General features: G+C 42.4%; 1 protein-coding gene across 1 annotated transcript in view; it reads right to left on the bottom strand.

Annotated features, from left to right (window-relative positions):
* The window catches only part of LOC131188738 (galectin-9B-like), a 28169-nt gene extending 10110 nt beyond the window's left edge, over positions 1-18059 (bottom strand). The window contains exons 1-7 of the mRNA XM_058164243.1: positions 17997-18059; positions 10304-10392; positions 5859-6066; positions 5101-5220; positions 4306-4350; positions 3101-3145; positions 666-785 (exon numbers count right to left, since the gene is read on the bottom strand). Coding sequence (XP_058020226.1) covers positions 666-785; positions 3101-3145; positions 4306-4350; positions 5101-5220; positions 5859-6066; positions 10304-10392; positions 17997-18026 — 657 coding nt within the window. The 5' untranslated portion in view covers positions 18027-18059. The remainder of the gene's footprint in view (positions 1-665; positions 786-3100; positions 3146-4305; positions 4351-5100; positions 5221-5858; positions 6067-10303; positions 10393-17996) is intronic.
* Between the last annotated feature and the right edge of the window lie 3508 nt (positions 18060-21567).

The raw sequence follows: 21567 nt of genomic DNA, 5'->3' as shown, positions 1-21567 counted from the left end.
CAGGGCGGTGTACAGCCAAGGTTAAAAACAATTAAATATACAAAATTAAAATATCAATTAAAATACATATTCAATAATGGCCAAATTAAAACCGTCAAATTGACCCAGACTAAAATACCCCATATAAAATTACTAAAAATTAAAAATTTGAAAATTTAAAAATCAAGCCAGTCCCGCTTGGATAAATAAATAAGTTTTTAATTCACGGCGAAAGGTCCGAAGGTCAGATAGTTGGCGCAAACCGGGGGGAAGTTCGTTCCAGAGGGTAGGTGCTCCAACAGAGAAGCCCTTCCCCTGGGGGCCGCCAGCCGACATTGCTTGGCAGACGGCACCCTGAGAAGACCCTCTCTGTGAGAGCGTACGGGTCAGTGGGAGGCATAAGGTAACAGCAGGCGGTCCCGTAAGTACCCGGGCCCTAAGCCATGTTGTTGGCATTAGGCCACCACCTGGACTTTTTATTTTTTTATCTTTCCTCCATAACACCTGGGAAACTGCAGAAAATGTTTGCATTATTCAAAGACTGGAAGGTAAGAGGAAAGGCATATATTCATCCTGTCTAAATACTCCACGCATTTAATCTCAAGAAAAATAAGGGTACCCATTGGTTTATCAGAGAAGGCAGAAGAGGTGTTTTATAAATAAAATGAAATCAGTGGAATACCTACAATTGGACCTTGAAAACTGACTGAGTCCACATTTAGTTGTCCTGAAATTCCGATGGTATCTACTTGGGAAAGACAAACCTTGTGTTTGAATTCCAAATGCAGCTTTCCATCTACGTGAACCTGGCAGACACAGAAGGGAGCAACTTGTCATATTAAATCACAACAAGAACAACAAGAGAGAAGGAAATGTCTATGGAGATTCTCTTATCATCCAGCAATTATATACTGCCCCATGGTGCTTTAGAGCGCTTGCTGGGCAGTTTACAATGTCAGCATATTGCCCCCCACAATCTGGGTCCTCATTTACTGACCTCAGAAGGACGGAAGGCTGAATCAACACTGAGCTAGTTAGGATCAAACTGCAGACTGTGGGCAGAGTTAGCCTGCAATACTGCATTCTAACCTCTGCGCCACCAGGGCTCCAGGTCATGGTTGTCCCAAAGGTGCTTTTTCCAAAAGGCAACTGGACTTCTTTGTTTTTTCTTTGAAAATGTTTCACTTCTCATCCAAGAAGCTTCTTCAGTTCTGATCTGAAAGACTGAAGAAGCCTCTTGGATGAGAAGTGAAATGTTTTCAAAGAAAAAAAACCCCAGAAAGTCTACTTGCCTTTTGGAAAAAGCACCTTTTGGACAATAGAGAAGGAACCAAAACAATAGTTGAGTTCACCTAACAAGCTAACCCCAGTTAGCAGGTTATGAATACATCAAATTCAAACCTCCATTGTCAATGCACAACATGTGTACAATATTAGCTGACTCCCTTAGCGCTCCCCCACCAACACCAATACATCTCAATAACTCACAGTGGAAAAAAGAAAATCCCTAACCCAGTAAATCATACTAAGAAACACACAATCCTCTATACATATATGTGCGTAACATTACCTTATAATATATTGCACCAATATGAACATGTTGCACGTTGCGCTGGCCCTCAAGTCTATCATACTACATACTTATGATGTTATGTTGCATTCAGGAGTCTGACAGCCAGTGGTGGGTTGCTACCGGTTCTCCCCAGTTCTTGCGAGTAGTAGTTTGGAGTAGTTTGGAGAACTGGTAAATACCACCTCTGCCTGGCCCCACCCCCAATCTATTGCTGCCTCCCAACTCCCAGCTGATCGACTAGAAGGAAAAAATCAGGACTCACTTGACAAAGAAGAGGAAAAAAAAAACAAGACACCGTGTGTTGTGTCTTGCCCGCTCTCACCGCAGCCGGGGCCTTCTTATCTGCTTCCGAACACTGAGGAATGTCCTAGTATGCCTCCCGGCCCCAGCCCTGGCTCCATGCCCAGACAGGAGGAAGCACCTCCCGGCCCCAGCCCTGGCTCCATGCCCAGACAGGAGGAAGCACCTCCCGGCCCCAGCCCTGGCTCCATGCTCAGGCAAACGGAGCAACTAGACCCCTCCCCCTCCCCCACAGCATGTGAGCCTGAGGGAGGTCAATTACCAACAGCTGCCGACTGGAGTGACCTTCAGAAGAATTGATAGGTGGAGGCATCAGAAGGAAGGGAGGGGCAGGCCTGGATAAGTGCTGAGTCATGGAGCCACATCCCATGGCCTATGTAAAGGATCTGCTTTCTGGCATTCTCTGAGTCAGGCAAAGTTGAACATATCTTGCTGAAGTCACTTTCTGGTCTCCTGCCTGCCTTGAGGACTTTGCTAGGACTTTGGCAGAGCTGCAGAGGCACGCCTGATTCGGATTTCCCTGACCCGGTCGTCAGCGGAGGAGTGGGACACGACACCGTGGCTTTAAATTGAGAAGCCAAGAAGCCTCCCAACTGATCAGCTAGAATGAAAAAATCAGGACTCGCTTCTCAGCCAGGAGATCGCTTGGCAAAGAAGGGGGGGGAAAAGACGCTGTCGCTTTAAATTGACGCAGCTGCTGGAAGGAGATTTTTACTTGCAGGAGCAGTTCGTTTCTGGGTCATCTGAACAACAAACTGGGCAAGAGGAGGAATTCTTATGCGGTTCTATGTTTTTGAAGTTTTGAGGTTTGTGCAACATGGGCTTTGTGTTTCTAAAAAGGTTTGTGCATTGATGGGGCCCATTTTGCATTTGAGATAGCAGTTTTGCACTCAGCAAGGGATATTTTGAGACATGCTTTTCCATTGCTACAAGGTAAAAATCAATAACCAAACCAAGTGTATTTTTTAAAAAAGATGGTGATTATAACCCATGAAGAGCTGTTATCGTCTTTATACCACATAGGAAAAGATGCTCACAAGAAACTGGATCTCAAAAGGATGCCCTTTGCGGAAAACCGTATCATATTCCCTTTCTTCTTGCTGCCAGCCGCCCTTTGCGTATGAATTGCATACAATATAGTCTAATGCCATGCAACCACAATTGTGTCTCTGTTGAAGTGCATGGTGCCTGTGACACACATGAAGGATTGCTGGCCTTTTTTTAAAAGAAAACAACCGTATATCATACCTGTGAGGGTGCTGGGCAAATTGGTTTACAACAAACTGGATAGATCTGGATTAAAAAAAAACAGAAATTAAAGGAAATCAAAACGAAGAGCGACGTCTAGGTCAGTGTTTCTCGACGTAAACAATTTTAAGATGTGTGGCCTTCCACCCCCAGAATTCCTCAGCCTGTAAAAAACGCTTCTTAGATGGTACCGGTAGTGTTGCTTAATGAGCGGTCATTTAACGACACTCCAAGGTTATGACAACACCCAACCTCCCTGTAGGTATTTATAACCTGATTTCTGACAGGAATACACAAACACCTCTAGTCACATGACCACATTTTGGAAACTTGGCAACTGGTTCACTTTTCATCAGTGGCAATGTTCCATGATCACGTGACTCAGTGGTTGGGTTCTAACCGGTTTTACCACCAGTTCGCTTCGTGCACGCACTTTACACGCGATCACCACACACCTAATTGCTACGCTCGCACATGTGCCAAACTTAGGCTTTGCGCAAGCGCATTTAATAAAAATACAGCTGAGGCACGGTAATCTACTCTGCCGCGCCTTACAGCTCGGCTAAAAACAAAGGAATAAAGATATGTATAGTGTGGGGGTGGGCAGGAGGGCCCAACTGACAGACGGAGAGAACCGGTTAGCTCACACATCAAGATTTCCGCTACCGGCTTTCCCGAACTGGGGAGAACCGGTAGCAACCCACCACTGACGTGACTGCAATTTATATTTGCTGGTTTCCAGCCTTTTTGGCTGGTTTCTGCTAAAAACACACCCACGGGAGGGGACCCCCTTTATGATTGCAGCTTTGACTTTACAACTGCTGTGTTTGCTTAGCAATTGTCCCAAAAAAAGCTTGTAAAATCAAGTCAGTCACGTGGATGCCTCAAGTTATGATAATCATGACTTACAGACAGAAATTCTAAGCTCCATTACAGTCGTAAGTCAAGGACTACAGACTAAAGGATTAAAAACTTGGTTCTTTCTGACATCCTCTCACAACAATCTCGCTAAATTTCAAAAGATGGAAAGTGTGATAGGTTCGCCACCGCCACTGGTCCTGTCAGAGCACCCAACAGGGTCAAAAAAATCAAGATGGCGTCTAATGCCATGCAATCAAAGTTGTGTCCCTGTTGAAGTACATGATGTCTGTGATACAAATGAGGGATTGTTGGAATTTTTTAAAGAAAAGAACTGTATATCATACCTGTGGAGGTGTTGGGCAAATTGGTTTGCAACAAACTGGATGGGTCTGGATAAAAAACAGAAATCAAAGGAAAATGTATAAGTAAGTATCAAAACGAAGAGCGACGTCTAGGTCAGTGTTTCTCAATCTCAACCATTTTAAGATGGCCTTCAACCCCCAGAATTCCTCAGCCAGTAAAAAACACTTCTTAGATGGTACAGGACCCACTTTATGACTGCAGATTTGACGTTACAACTGCTCTGTTTGCTTAGCAACTGTCACAAAAAAAGCTCGTAAAATCAAGTCAGTCACGTGGATGCCTCAAAGTTATGACAATCATGACTTACAGACAAATTCTAGGCTCCATAACAGTCGTAAGTCAAGAACTACCTGATAATACAAAAATGTGGTTCTTTCTGACATCCTCTCACAACAAACAAACAAACTTCAAAAGATGGAGAGGTGTGATAGGTTCTCCACTGCCACTAGACCTGTCACAGCACCCAATGGAGACAAAAAAAATCAAGACGGCATCTAATGCCATGCAATCAAAGTTGTATCTCTGTTGAAATGCATAATGTCTGTGACACACAGGCCACCACCTGGAGTTTTTTTTTTAAACTTTCCCCCATATTACCTGGGAAACTGTCAGAAAATCTTTGCATTATTCAAAGACTGGAAGGAAAGAGGAAAGGCATATCCTGTCTAAGTACTCCACACATTTAATCCCAAGAAAAATAAGGGCACCCATTTTTGTTTATCAGAGAAGGCAGAAGAGGTGTTTTATAAATAAAATGAAATCAGTGGAATACCTACAATTGGACCTTGGAAGCTGACTGAGTCCACATATAGCTCTCCTGAAATTCCAATGTTATCTACTCGGGAAAGAGGGATCCTGTGTTTGAATTTCAAATATTTCTTTCCATCTACGTGAACCTGACAGACACAGAAGGGAGCAAGTTGTCATATTAAATCACAACAAGAGAGAAAGAAATGTCTGTGGAGAGTCTCTATCATCCAGCAATTATATACTGCCCCACGGTGCTTTAGAGCGCTTGCTGGGCAGTTTACAATGTCAGCATATTTATTATTTATTTATTTATTTAGATTTTTATACCGCCCTTCTCCCGAAGGACTCATATTCCCCCCCCCCCACAATCTGGGTCCTCATTTACTGACCTCAGAAGGACGGAAGGCTGAATCAATACTGGGCCAGTCAGGATCAAACTTCAGACTGTGGGTAGAATTAGCCTGCAATACTGCATTCTAACCTCTGCGCCACCAGGGCTCCAGGTCATGGTTGTCCCAAAGGTGCTTTTTCCAAAAGGCAACTGGACTTCTTTGTTTTTTCTTTGAAAATGTTTCACTTCTCATCCCAGAAGCTTCTTCAGTTCTGAACTGAAAGACTGAAGAAGCCTCTTTGATGAGAAATGAAATGTTTTCAAAGAAAAAAACCCTAGAAAGTCTACTTGCCTTTTGGAAAAAGCACCTTTCAGAAAACAGGGAAGGAGCCAAAATAATCGTTGAACCCAACCAACAAGCTAACCCATGAAGAGGACTTATCGTGTTCGTACCACATAGGAGGTGAGGTTGACAAGAAACCAGATCTCAAAAGGATGCCCTTTGCGGAAAACCATATCATGTTTTCTTTCTTTTTGCTGCCAGCAGCCCTTTTCATGGGAATTGCATACAATACAGTTCTGATCAAAACGGACGTTGAAATGGAAAGCCACATCCGATCTGGGCATTTGGCAATTGCCACACTGAAAGTCAACCCGGAATCTGCAAAGAGAACAAAAAAGAGAAATCATCTGAATGGGAACCATGTGGTATTGTTGTGAACCAGGCCCAAGTAGGTAGTAGTAGACGCAATCAGTTCAAAAACAAACAGACTTTATTAGAACAGCTGAGAATTAACTCATTCTCAGAATCGTCCAAACTAAATCAAAACAAATTCTTTGTAACACAATTCTTCTTATCACCAACCTTGGTCTAATTAGGCAAACTATAGAAAACTTTTCTTGGCAAAAGTTCAAAAGCAGAAGACGCCGACAAGAAATAAATGCAGGAAGACAAGGAGCAAGGCTATCAATGTTGTTTTCCGACAAAGAGCCCAAACGCCATTGCTGGTCTTTTAAGCCTTATTTTGTAAGGATTTTGTAGTATCCTTCCCCCGGAATGGGGTGGGAATGGAGACTTTGCAGTATCCTTCCCCTGCCACGCCCACCAAGCCACGCCCACAAAACCTGTAGTAAAAAAATTTGAATTCCACCACTGATTCAAAGCTGTAGAGATGATAGTAAATTTTAGGAAAATCCTGTTGTGGCCCTATGGGAGTCCGGTTCGGAGGAGGAGTTGGAAACGGGACCTTCCCACAGGGATGGCACACCTCTCCCTCAGCATGTTTGGAGAGGCCAGGGGCTGAGGGAGATGCTGCCACAGGCCCCTCAGGCATTGGGAGAGGTGGTCGACGATGGGGAGCTGCCTGGCTTCACCGACACGATGGAGGATCAGCTGCTGACAGGCAGCAGATCTCCCCTGATGAGGAACAGCTGCCTCCTCCACTCAATCCAAGGGCAAGGATAGCGGCGCGTAGGCAGACTTAGAGAAGGGCTGCTCGGCTGCTCAGGAGAGGGTCGCCCCACCCCTCCTGGAGAGCACCTGGAGTGGAGTGGCTAGGGGAGTCAGTCTTTGCCAGGATCAATTGTCTGTTTTCAATTACACTCCCCCCGGCTTTGACTCATGCCTTTTTGCCCTGCTTTGAGGATTGCCGTTAGTCTTGGCCTCGCCTTGTGGTCTTTTGCCCTTTGCTTTGCTTTACCTTCAGAAGTGCCTTCTGTTGTGCCTTTGCCTTGCACCTTGTCTTTGACCTAAGCACTGTGATTTGTTTTATGCCTGGACTTTGCCTTCTGGACTTTCCTGGTAATATGTGGCAGTGGTGGTATTCAATCGGTTCTATCCGGTTCGGGAGAACTGGTAGCAGCGGCTCTGGAGGCTCCGCCCACCCAGACATCATCACGTCCAGTTTTTGACACTGTGCATGTGCGCGAGCTCACATTTGCAAACCAGTAGCGAAGGTAAATGAATACCACCCTTGATATGTGGGCTGTTGTTTGGGGGACTGAAGGTGGCTGCCTTCAGGGGAGTAAGGGGTGGTGTTGTGTCTCGTCCGATCTCACCACAGCCGGGGCCTTCTTATCTGCTTCCGAACACGGAGGAATGTCCTAGTATGCCTCCCGGCCCCAGCCCTGGCTCCATGCCCAGACAGGCTGAAGAGGAGGAAGTATCTCCAGCCCCCAGCCCTGGCTCCATGCCCAGGCAAACGGAGCAACTAGACCCCTCCCCCTCCTCCACAGCATGTGAGCCTGAGGGAGGTCAATTGCCAACAGCTGCAGACTGGAGTGACCCTCTCGTCAGAAGACTTGATAGACGGAAGCAACAGAAAGAAGGGAGGGGCAGGCCTGGATAAGTGCTGAGTCATGGAGCCACACCCCATGGCCTATATAAAGGATCTGCTTTCTGGCATTCTCTGAGTCAGGCAAAGTCTAAACATATCTTGCTGAAGTCACTTTCTGGTCTCCTGCCTGCCCTGAGGACTTTGCTAGGACTTTGGCAGAGCTGCAGAGGCACGCCTGATTCGGATTTCCCTGACCCGGCCGTCAGCGGAGGAGTGGGACACGACAGGTGGAGCCTTACTAGTTGTTGGAGGGCCATTTGTTGAACACATCTTAAGAACAATGAAGTAACAACAACAAAATTAAGTAACTAATTCACTGCCTTAAGGCCTTAACATGCCCCTGGGATGTCAAACAATCCAGTAAGGCTGCATTACTATTATCCTTCTTATCTTTCTTATTACCTATTTCCTTAGCTTCTTATGACTGTTACTTTGTTGTTTGTATCTTATGATTTAAGTCTTAAAGGAACCAAGGTTGGAGACCCCTATTTTAGAGAGTTTATTAATGTTCCCCAGCAGTTCCCTTCACCCAGCCTCAGAACTGTCCCAATAAAGCCAGCCATAAGCAGGCCAAGATTAGTCTACAAGGCAATGGCCAATAATCCATAAAATAATAGAAAGTTGCTCCAAGTTTGTTTTTCTACCAAACAAACTTAAATCCATGAAGCAAAACTCAAAGTACATCCATTAGAGCTCATTTGGCAAGAGAAGTTCAGAGTCTCCAAGGCAGTAAGTCAAACAGGAAGCACAAACAAACACACAGCCATAAACCAAACACATTGTTTCCTGCAACGCCTCCCTCTGCTGCCGTGACAAATAGCTTTCTGGTGTAGCCCATCAAGACATCAAGAGTCATCTGGCAGATCTCCTTTGCTCTTGTCTTTTCTCTGCCCTTCGTACTCTCGGATCCACCACTCCTCGTCAGCCGGATCTCCAGCATGGGATTCTACTTTTATGCATGCTTGCTCTCAGCTGCCATAGTAACGGGGAGGGGGGCATGGCATTTGAGTTGGGGAAGTGAGCTGGTGAGATGAAGATCCATATGAACTAGAAGGAAGGTTTGTTCTCATGAATTACTACTCTGCTGAGTGGAGTTGTTCACACCCTGTTAAGGCCAACTGTCCTAAGACTCCAGATGAGTGAAATACCTGATGTTCTGTCCCCCTCCCCACTTCACAGAGAAGACGCAGAGACGCCTGTCCCACAGTCCTTTATATTTGCAACAGACCTGATTTTCGGTAGTGAAGGAAAGACTTGGCAGCTACAGTGCAAAGGCCTGCCAAGTTCTGAGTTCTTTATCTCTTACGGAGACAGAAGCCCACGTGTCCAAGATCCATTGCCAAGAGCTCACAGAAAGAAAGCCTTTGCACAGTCCAGGCCTTTAACTCCCAAACGAACGATCTGCAGTTCGCACTTGGTAGCTTTTTGTCTGTCACAAGGGCCAGATGGCAACTCCACCTGCTTTTATCCCCTCTGGGGTGTGGCTCAGTGACTCAGCAATCTCTGGGCCTGCCACACCTCTTCCTTTGCTGCGCACTCTTATCTTTTCGTCACTGCCGCGGGTCAATCCAAGATTGATCTTCCATAGCTATAACCTGAGGCGTTGCCAGGGAGGAGGAGGGTCCGGAGGAGGGAGGCCTTGTCAGTTCCTCCTCCTGGCCTACAGCTGGAACCTGGGGTGGTGCCAGAGAGGAGGGTCCGGGAGAGGGAGGCCTTGTCGGCTCCTCCCCATCACTCTCAGAGTCATCCTCCTCCATGAGAACAGGCTCGGGGGCCGGAGTCATAACACCTGACAATGAGCTTCACACAATAATATACTGGCTATTGATTGGACACTAAGCATGGGACCCTGGGGGGAGGGTTTGGGGGAAACTTTCAATCTGAAACTTTCGTGCCTTTTGAATCAGATCTTGCCTTGCTTTCGCTGCTATCATTTCAAACTCAGTAAAAGGATTCCTTTTCTATCACAAAGGAGTTGGGAGGTTTTCTTCCTTGGGTTTTGAACGGAGGCAGGCCTGACACTCCTCTCCTCTCACCTGCAAACTGTCCACAGCCAAAGCCCCCCATAAATCTCTTTCGGCAGGCAGTTCAGAGTCATTAATTAACCCATTTCCTGATGTGCCAGGAATGACTTCATCCTCCCTCCAGCCGACCTATAAGGAAGAGGAGTCAGAGGAGTTGTCCAAGGGAGACATCACAGGGTCACGGTTCCCCAACCCTCTTTTACAATATGAATGGGTTGGGAATGGGTTTGTTTAAGAAGTGTTTGTATCATAAAGCAACATGAGTGAAGATTCAAATTGACCAGCAATTTCTTTGTACTTGTTTGCAAAACTTCCGATCTGTTGGAAAAGCTTCATTTTGTTACAGAACTCACTCCCATCAATGGTAGACGATGGTTATACAATACGGACTGAAAAGGTCCACCTTGTTCAGAGATGGAACCTTCTTCTGGTTGCGTCTTCATTAGTTTCATGACTGTCTAGATATTTTGAAATTTTTTGGGGATTTTTTGGTGGCACTTCCCATACACCCCTTTTCTCCTCCACTTAAATGACTCACCTTCTGCAGGACTTCAAAACATTTCCGGTAACTAATACGGTCATCCCATCTTTCAGGCCACCACTAATTGGACCAATAAATGGAATAGTCTGACCAGAAAAGAGAAAAAAAATAGCCATTAAATGGAGAATTTGCTGCAGCTCAAAAATATTAATTCAACTGATTCATGAATAAATGCCTGGGAAATATAATAACATGTCTGCCTCCATCTTCCGCTGAAAGTGCTTTAAAACGCTTGAGAAAAATCTCAGAACTTTCAAGGTGTATGGACTTCAATTCCCAGCATTCCCCAAATCCACATGATAATAGTTTACCCAACCAAAAGCTCCTGACAACTGTTAAAACGTTATTTGTCAACCTTGGGCACTCTAAGATGTGCGGACTTCATCTCCCAGAATTCCCCAGAAAGAGAACTGTCTGAAGGATTCTGGGAGTTGAAGTCCACACCTCTTAAAGTGCCCAACCATTGAGACACACAACAATATACACAGAGAGTAATGATTGAACCCAGTGGTGGGATTCAAGTAATTTAACAACTGGTTCTCTGCCCTAATGATTTCTTCCAACAACCAGTTTGCCAAACTGCTCAGAAAGTTAACAACCGGCTCTCCCGAAGTGGTGCGAACTGGCTGAATCCCACCACTGACTGAACCTCAATCTTTACCCAGGCACATTTTAGCTTCATGTAGTATCTTAATTTATTTACTTTGTTTATATTTTTAATATATAACTTTGTGTTTGCGTTTATCTTTTTTGATTTTAAGCCATTCAGAGTTATCATGTGGTAAGATAGGCAGCCAATAAATTGTATATATAAATACATAAATCTCAGGCAAACTGCATAAACAAACAAACAGATAAAACAAACAAAACAAAGCAAGCAAACTGCACAAATAAACAGACGAAACAAACAGAGTTCCAGGATTCTTTCTTAGGCCTAATACTCTTCAACATCTTCATAAACAATTTAGATGAAGGCATATAAAGGAGATTTCAAATTTGAGGGAACAGCCTCAAGACCTTAAGGAAAGGAGAAGGGAGGGGAGGGGAGAGGACAGAAAAGAAAAGAAAAGAAAAGAAAAAAAAGGACAGGACAGGAAAGGAAAGGAAAGGAAAGGAAAAGAAAGGAAAGGAAAGGAAAGGAAAGGAAAGGATAATATTAAGTATATTGTCCCTTTATTATAACCATCTGATATAATGCCTAAAAAAATAATTCTGGTTTAAACTCTATATGTTGTGTGGCCATTTTTCCTAACCACATATGAATTTGTATCTAAAAATTCCTTGCTTTTATACAGGTCCACCACATGTGGTAATATGTGCCAGATAATGGTTTACATTTCCAACAGTTTGGGGACATATTGTTAAACATTTTGGCCAATCTGCAGCAGATGCCACCTATAGAACATTTTATAGAGATTTGGCCATTGTAAGTTTCTGATTTCTCTCCCAAAGCTTTTGCCATTTATCCAAATCTATATTATATCCAAAATTTTAGTCCATACTATCATCATCTCTTTAACGTGTTCTTCTTCCATTTTATAATTTAATAAATAATTGTGTAGTATCCTTATCAATTTGTCATCAGTCCCCACTAATATCTTGTCAAATGTTGTTAGTTCTCTATAAAAATCCCATGTTTTCACATCTTTCACATAACGTGATTGTATCTGCAGGTACGACCACCACTCTAATTCCACCCCTTGGTCTTTTAGTTCTAATCTGGTTTTCAATTCACCATTCTCATTTAATATATCCTTACAAGAAATGTTTCCATATTTATAAGATTTGGGTGTATCAATGCTTCTAAGGTGGAGAGCCAGATTGGTATTTCTCTATAGTTTTGTTGTTTAATTTTGTCCCACACTGATAATAGAATAGAATAGAATAGAATTTTTTATTGGCCAAGTGTGATTGGACACACAAGAAATTTGTCTTGGTGAATATGCTCTCAGTGTACATAAAAGAAAAGATATGTTCATCAAGAATTCTAACGTACAACACTTAATGACAGTCATAGGTTACAAATAAGCAATCAGGAACCAATCAATATCAATATAAGGATACAAACAACAAAGTTACAGTCATACAGTCATAAGTGGAAGGAGATGGGTGATGGGAATGATGAGAAGATTAATAGTAGTGCAGATTTAGTAAATAGTTTGACAGTGTTGAGGGAATTATTTGTTTAGCAGAGTGATGGCATTCGGGAAGAAACTGTTCTTGTGTCTAGTTGTTGTTACATTTCTTACATAATACCTTTGGAAATATTGATGTGCCGTGTTTCTCCTGTACCAAAGAAAAGCATGCCACCCTAGTTGAATTTATTTATTTATTTTATTTTGTCACAACATCATACAAAAAGATTATATAGTATATACACATATAAGCATATATAGGAAGAAGAAAAGAAAACAATAGGACAGGAACGGTAGGCACGTTTGTGCGCTTATGCACGCCCCTTATGGTCCTCTTAGGAATGGGGTGAGGTCAACAGTAGAAAGTTTTTGGTTAAAGTTTTTAGGATTATGGGAAGAGACCACAGAGTCAGGTAAAGTATTCCAAGCACTGATGATTCTGTTGCAGAAGTCATATTTTCTGCAATTTAGATTAAAGCGGTTTACATTAAGTTTAAATCTGTTGGTTGCCCTTGTATTATTGCAATTAAAGCTGAAGTAGTCTTTGACAGGAAGGACATTACAATAGATGATTCTGTGAGTTAAACTTAGGTCTTGTCGAAGGCGACGGAGTTCCAAGTTTTCTAAGCCTAGGATTTCAAGTCTGGTGGGATAAGGTATTTTGTTGTTTTCAGAGGAATGGAGAACTCTTCTTGTAAAATATTTCTGGACACGTTCAATTGTATTGATGTCAGAGATGTGGTGAGGGTTCCAAACAGGTGAGCTGTATTCTAGAATTGGTCTAGCAAATGTTTTATATGCTCTGGTTAGTAGTGTGGTGTTTTGGAAAAGAAGCTACATAAAATTAGGTTTACAACTCTTAGAGCTTTTTTGCTATGTAGTTGCAGTGGGCTTTGGCACTTAGATCATTTGACATGAAAACTCCAAGGTCTTTAACGGGATGGGGTCGTCTGTAAGGTAATGTCCATCTAGTATGTACTTAGTTTTAGGTTCTTTTTCCTATATGTAAGACTGAGCATTTGCTGGTTGAAATTTGGAGCTGCCAATTTTAGACCAAGCGGTTAGATGGTCAAGGTCGTTTTGAATGATAGAAGTGTTGTCTGTGGTGTTAAATAGTTTGACATCGTCAGCAAAGAGAACATAATTACTTGAGATATGGTCACAAAGATCATTAATGTATAGAATAAAGAGTGTTGGTCCAAGGGCGCTGCCTTGAGGGACGCCACTCTTGACAGGGACAGGATTTGATAAAGCATTGCCAATTTTGACCACTTGTTGTCTGTTAGACAGAAAAGCAGATATCCATTTGTGGAGGGGTCCTGAGATGCCATAGGATGTTAGTTTAAGGAGAAGTTTATCGTGTACTACTGAGTCAAAAGCTTTGCAGAAGTCTATGTAGATTGCATCTATTGATTTGCCTTGATCTAGATTTGAAGTCCATATGTTTTTGCAGTGGAGAAGTTGTAAGTTACATGATAACTTTTCCTGAAACCAAATTGTTTGTTGGAGAGTAGGTTGTTAGTTTCTAAGTGTGAGGTAATGGATTGGTTGATGATAGATTCCATGACTTTGCAGGTGACGCAGCAAAGGGAGATCGGTCTGTAGTTTTCGACTAAGCTGGGGTCTCCTTTTTTGAAGATGGGGATGACTGTGGCTAGTGACCAAAGTTTGGGAAGAGAACTGGTAGTGAAAGCTTTATCAAAGATAATACTTAGGGGTTCAGCTATATTAATGGAAAGTTTTTTTAAGAAATATGCACATAGTCCATCGGGTCCAATAGAAAGCGATGGTTTTAAGTTGTGAAGAGCTTTACCAACGTTGTCTTCTGTGAAATCTATATGAGTTAAATCATCATAGTCATTGCTGGTTCGTTTGTGGAATGTTGGATATGTGTTATCGGAGTTAACAAAAACTGAGCCAAAGAAAATGTTGAAGAGGTTTGCTTTGACTGTTTCGTCATTGCATTCTTTGTTGTTAGAATCTTTTAGTGGTGGGATGGATCTTGAGTCTTTAAGTTTATTGTTGACAAAATTATAAAAGGCACGATTGGAATTTGTGCGTAGAAGGTTCTCTTCTTGCTTGGTGTGGTAATTTGTGCATTCAGTTTTTATTTGGTTGCATATGTTTCTGTAGCGGTTTCTGAAGTTTGTAACATAGCCTTTTTTGTTTCTTTTCCAGAGGGATTTTTTTTTGATTGAAGCTTTTTTATTGATATGGGTAGTTTGTTTTTCTTGGACATGGTAGTCATTCGTGGTACATATAATTTAATGACTCTATTGATTTCAAGTAGGAAGACTCTATAGAGGTCATCAGCGGTTATGCAGGTTGCAAACAGATTTTGCCAGTTCAGAAATGATAGATCGTTGTTTATAAGGTCGTAATTGGCTTTCTTGAAGTTGTAGTTGGGAGTTCTGTTGTTATGACGATTTAAGTATGGACGTATATTGATACGAAAATCAATCATGCAGTGGTCACTGTTTGAAAAAGGTTCTTTAATTTGTAGTTCGTAAATTGAGTTTGGATTGTTGCAGAAGATGAGGTCAAGGCAGTTGTTGAGTCTTGTATTGTTAGTTACAAGTTGTTCAAGACCTAGGTTTGTAACAGCGTTGTATAGTGTAGTATGGATTGGGTCAGTTGAACATTCATTAGTTGTCCAGTTAATGAGAGGTAGATTTAAGTCACCCAGGAAGATGAGAGGGTATGGGCAAGAGGTAGCCCATGTTAGCATTGAGGTTAGCATATTTGTGTGGGTAGTGTCATAGTCGAGGGCTCTTTAGCATAGTAAGAATCGAAGAGTAGTGTTAAGGGATAGGTCGCATACTATAGTTTCAGGAAGAGAGAGTTTATGTGGTACTTGGATATTTTTTAGATTCAGTGTCTTTTTGTAAAAGATAGCCACTCCACCACCTCTTCGGTTTTCCCGATCTGATCGATAGACTTGATATTCTTTGTTCCAATAATAATACCCTTCTATTCCTCAAAGTTACCCACTCTTTCACCCATGTGAATGCAGCTGCTTGGTAATACAATTCCCAGTCAGGAAGACCAAAACCTCCTTTCCCTTTTGACTCTAGTTTCAGTTTCATTCTGGTTTTTTTTCCTTGCCAAATGAATTTCAACATTATTTTATTCAATTCTTCAAAATATTTTTTGTCTAGTTTTATTGGTATTGTTTGGAATAAAAAAAGTACCATGTTTCCCCGAAAATAAGACCCTGTCTTATATTTTTTTGAACTCCAAAATAAGCTCTTGGGCTTATTTTTGGGGAGGACTTATTATTTTGGGGTGCGTGGAACAAGATGGGGATCCTCTTGCCGTCTTACCTGATTTCCAGCTCTGCGTTTAAATATTTTCATGGAGGGCTTATTTTTGGGCGGAGGCTTATTTTAGCGCATGCACTCAAAAGCCCTATTGGCCTTATTATCAAAGGATGTCTTATTTTCAGGGAAACAGGGTATCTTTGGCAGTATGTTCATCTTTATTGAGGCTATTCTACCCATCATGGAAAGTTGCAAGCTTTTCCATCTCTCCATATCCAGTTTAATTTGATGCATTAATTTTGTATAGTTGTCCTCTTTGATTGTTATGCGTCTTACTGCTAGATAGATTCCTAAGCATTTCACTTTTTTCACTATCTGGATATTCATTTTCTTCATTAATTCATCCCTCTATTTATTTGGAAGATTTTTAACTATCATTTTGGTTTTTTTTCCTTATTTATTTTTAGTTCAGCCTCCTCTCCATATTCCACTAATTTCTCTGAGTCTGGGGCCTGATTCTAATGGTTCCTTTTTTCACTTTCACTTTGTTATTTTTATGCTGGAGGGGCTGGACAGGGAGCCTTTCCCTGTGCTTGGGAACAAATGATCCCCACTCAAGCATTTGATAATGAAACCGCTCCCCCCTTTCCCCCTCCCCTCCCCCCCAGCTTCACTCCTTCAGGCCTGCAGCTGCTGCTTTGCAAAAAAGCTGGGGAACACCCCCCCCCCGCATCTTTCCGGAAATGCCCACTGACAAATCTTTCCAGAAATAACCATGTTGTAACATTTAGGTCGGCAGCTCAGCGGTTCGAATCCCTAGTGCTGCCGTGTAACGAGGTGAGCTCCCGTTACTTGTCCCAGCTTCTGCCAACCTAGCAGTTTCGAAAGCACATAAAAATGCAAATAATAAAAATAGGGACCACCTTTGGTGGGAAGGTAACAGTGTTCCGTGTGCCTTTGGCGTTGAGTCATGCCGGCCACATGACCACGGAGACGTCTTCGGACAGCGCTGGCTCTTCGGCTTTGAAATGGAGATGAGCACCGCCCCCTAAAGTCGCCAACGACTAGCACATATGTGCAAGGGGAACCTTTACCTTTACCTTTAACATTTAGGTTGGAGGAATGGACAACAGGTCCTGTTGCTATGACAAGCTGACAGAATCCTGAAAGTCATATGATTGTGTGGTTTTAAAGTATATAATAAAATATTGAATAATGGGAGGTTGCCAATCAGCCTCAATCCATCCCTTTTGACTGCTTGTCTGATTGACCCTCATGCAATGTGATTAATATACAAATAGAATGAGACTATTGCCTTATACACTGTAAGCCGCCCTGAGTCTTCGGAGAAGGGCGGGATATAAATGTAAACAAAATATATATATATATATATATATAAGTGCCCTATGTTTGCTCTGCTTTAAATTCTAATAAACCTCTGACTCTTAAAGTGAGATTTTTGTGGTGTGTTGTCTGTTCAATTGTTATTAAGTGCAGCTATGCTCAATGATCTCTTTTTTCCGCTGACACTGTGTATTTTCACTTTTACTATTGGACATATATATTACACCTAGTTGTAAACTCGGAATAAGAATTATTTTCTTATATAATCCTAACCCTATTTTGATGTCCAATCTGGGTTTTTTTATCTGATGCTTCTATGCTTTTATTTTGATTAGGAGTAAGAAATTATTTTTACTACATATTTATATCTGTACTACAGAAAGTTCCAAATAAATCTATTTTGTCACTTTTTAACTTTTCCCTCTTTTTGATCCCCTGTCCTTCTATTTTTCTTATTTTGTATTTCAAGTATTTCATCTCTTTTTGAAACTTCACAAAGTCAATTTTTTAAAAAATAATTACCTTAAAAAAAACTGCTTGTGCAGTGTTTTGGATCAGACCTCCAAAAACTCTTCCAACTGTGTTATTCTGTTAAATAATGGGTGAACCTTATCCTAAAAAGCCACATAACCTGACCTTGGCTCAATCACAGTTATATCTATGTTGGAAGCGCACCAGGAGAACAGCCCGCTACAAGATACTGAATTATTTTATTTTTATTTTATTTATTTGTCAAACACAACAATATATATAAGTATAAGCATGAAATAACCATACAAATTGGATACAACCAAAGGGAACATTAGGACAGGAACGGTAGGCACACTGGTGCTCTTATGCACGTCCCTTAGGATTATAGAATTATAGGATGCCTGGCATCATAAAGTGAAGTGGGTAGATGGGAATCTCTTTCCATCCCGTCCCTTCCCTTCTTAAGTAAACCCAACTTACCGGTTTGTAATAAGGCGACTGCAAGGCCATATTCAGCAGCTGGCAGTGGAATCCGAGAAAGCAAAGGAAACTCTGGCAAGTTTGCCAAATTTGTTTGGCGATAGGACTCTTTTTCCTCCCACCGTAAGGGAACGAGATCCTCGCAGATGCGACTTCGCGCTTAAATAGAGCAGAGCCACGAAGAGGTGTGTATGTGTGTGTGTGTGTGTAAAAGAAAGGGGCGGAGTCTTCTGGAGATGAGTGCTGCTCCCTAAAAGGCCACCTTGGCTTGAATGTGAGGGGGTGGGATGCTGGTCAGGCGATCTGCTTGCCCCCCATTCCTTACGCCCCCTCGATTTTCCACCCACTCTCTGGTTTTCCCCTCTCACTCGTCACGGAGGTGGGTTGGAATATTGAAATTGAAATATTGCGGGGGTTCACAACACAGGGATGAACCTGCAGCTCATTGCTTTCCAAAGTCAGCCTATTTTGAGGGGAATCTCACAAGCCAGAACCTTCCAGTGTGATCAACACACCTTCCAGTGTGATCAAGACGACAATCTCCATAATCCTTAGCCATTTGTCCTGAATGGTATGAGGCAGGGGTCTCCAACCTTAGTAACTTTAAGACTTGTGGACTTCAACTCCCAGAATTTCTCAGCCAGCAAAGCTGGCTGAGGAATTCTGGGAGTTGAAGTCCACAAGTCTTAAAGTTTTTAAGGTTGGAGACCCCTGGTATAAGGTCTTCTGCTTGAGAGGGGGGTGGGCGGAGGTTGGGCTAGAAGACCTCCAAAGCCCCTTCCAATTCTCTTATTCTGCATTCTGCTTATGAGCTAAATCATCTGGTGATTTATGAGCTAAATCATCTGGTCCAAAGCACCTGAGGGCAGGTCAAGCAGAAATGGGTGGAAACCAATCAAGGAGAGAAGCAACTTAGAAATAAGGAGAAGTTTCCTGACAGTGAGAACAATCAATAAGTGGAACAACTTGCCTGCAGAAGTTGTGAATGCTCCAACACTGGAAATTTTTAAGAAAATGTTGGATAGCCATTTGTCTGAAATGGTGTAGAGTTTCCTGCCTGGGCAAAGGGTTGGACTTAGAAGACCTTCCAACTCTGTTATTATGTTATGTTATGGTGATACTTCAGCGAGGTCAGATATGACCAAATGAAAAGGAAAAAAAAATCAACTTGCAATCCCCACCCCTCTTGCTACACTCTAGTGCAGGGGTCTCCAACCTTGGCAACTTTAAGCCTGGCGGACTTCAACTCCCAGAATTCCCCAGCCAGCTTTTGCTTTTGCTGGCTGGGGAATTCTGGGAGTTGAAGTCCGCCAGGCTTAAAGTTGCCAAGGTTGGAGACCCCTGCTCTAGTGAAGCAAAGCAAGGAAATCTTTCAGCTGGAAGCAGCTTGCAAGGAGCAGTCACTGGGGTGGGGAAGTGAGGCAGTGACAGGGGTCAGTAGAACCGGGGAGCAAGTAAGCCCTCCTGCCCCCTTACCTACCATTAACCACACTTTCTGTTTCCGCAAGACCTTGGTGGATAATCTTTGGTTTATTTTCACTTATTTATTTTTACGCTGGAGGGGCTGGGCAGGGAGCCCCTTTCCTGTCTCTCTTACTTCCCTGTGTTTGGGACACGACTGATCACTGCTCAAGCATTTGATAATGAAACCGCTCCATACATCCCCCCTCCCCATTGCTCAGCTTCATTCCTCCATGCCTGCAGCTGTTGCTTTGCAAAAAAGCTGGGAATCCCCCCCCCCCCACCTTTCCAGAAATGCCCCACCGACGTATCTTCCCAGAAATGATCCAGTTGCATGGAAGGGAGAATAAGAATTAGCCCCATCAGCAAACCAGGGTGTTTGTTTCGTTTTTCTTCTGTCAATGTGATTGGATGTATTTAGTTAGCATTGGCATTTTCATAAATTGGACCTGTTGCTCATGATTTTTTTTCAAAAGTTTTGAACCCACTTTTATTACCTTTGTAAATAGCTCAAGGTGGCCAAAGTGGTCTAATAGTCCTTCCTCCTCTGATTTTGTTTTAAAAAAGCTGCCACGTTCTAAACCTTCATTAGCTACAAAATGCCAACTCAGAGCCTGGTCTAGCAAAGTTAGAACATCAAACACCAAACATAGAATAATAGGTTGGAAGAGATCTTGGAGGTCTTCTAATCAAGGGGTCCCCACCCCCCAGTCCACATGCATGCCAGAAACCTGCCAGAAAAGGGAACCTTTACCTTTATGAATGCTGCTGGTTTGAACAATTTGTGTTTTAATTGAGTCCTTCCATCCAGGCCTCTATTTAAAATTCCACAGGAATTATACTAAAACAATCCCACCGATTCTTAACTTTCTTTGTCTTGTTTTTACAGAGGCAGAAACGATACGAAGAGGACATATTTGGAGCAACGTTTCCAAAAGAGAACCAAAGAACCGTGGAAGAAATAAAAACTGAAAGACCCATAAAAATCTTAGACTCTGAAGCCCAGCTAAAACTTTATAACTGTAACTTCCTACACAGAGGCCTTCTTTAGCCTCAACGGGGATAAACAGAATTTGCACCGCAAAACCAAATGCATGTAGTTTGGGTTTTGGATAACACACCACATACTGTACTATTTTATTTAATTATATTTAATTCTTTTAGACTATGTCTATTTTATTGGAACTTTTGTAGTGATCAGTCTATTATATTATTATTATTATTTAAATTCCATTCTTGGACAAAGAGGGCAGCTTTTGTGGGCTAACCTCATTTAAATTCTCCATTCTCTGTAGTGTTCTGAGTTCTGCATCTGGTGTCAAAGCTAGAATGCCAGGAACCAACTCCCAGTTTTTAACTGAGTCACATCTGGATAAATTTGGAGCTTCTTTTGACAAGATGGGTATCACCTCCACACATTGGGCTTTTTTTTTTCATGGACTAGTTTTTTCCATCTCAGCAATTCACAAAGTTATTGGGCTGCAGTTCTTTGCTGTCAGGGGAGCACTTGACTATCTCCATCCATCCATCCAAATGTGTTATAGCTGCCCATACAGTCTTTGTAGAATAAGGAGTGACCTTCCTGAATCGTATTATGGCTCTCCCAATCACACAAGAATCGTTCTAGTTGCTTTCCCCAGGAGCTATCATGAATAGTGCATGGAGGTGGCTAGGCTAAGCTGCTGGTCTCACACGGAGGTCACATGGCAAAGAAGACACTTTATGGAAGTGTGTGATTTGGCACTTTGTGAGGAAGCAAAAGATCAAATGGCACAGAAATTCCCATTCTCTGTTCATTTGCTACCGTAATGAGGGCTGAGACGTTCGCTTCCACCTCTTCAAAACTACACAAAGACAAGACTATTATTTTGTAAGCTGTTTTTCAGCAAGCAAAGCGCTTTTTAAATACTCTGACATCACCCAAATGAACTGGGCACTTATCTGTCAGGAATATTATTGGCACTTGTCCCATTGAAATTCTTTTCCCATTTACTTAAATTCTAGAGTCCAAAGCAGCAAAAAGGAAGGATACAATCCTGACATTTCCATGGTGTCTAATTCGGAATCGGAATGTCAGTTTACCACACTTGAATCAGCAAACAAAACTAGA

The sequence above is a fragment of the Ahaetulla prasina genome, chromosome 1 (genome assembly GCF_028640845.1).
Source record: "Ahaetulla prasina isolate Xishuangbanna chromosome 1, ASM2864084v1, whole genome shotgun sequence".
NCBI classification, from domain to species: Eukaryota; Metazoa; Chordata; class Lepidosauria; order Squamata; family Colubridae; genus Ahaetulla; species Ahaetulla prasina.
This window is presented reverse-complemented; position numbering and strand designations above follow the sequence as displayed.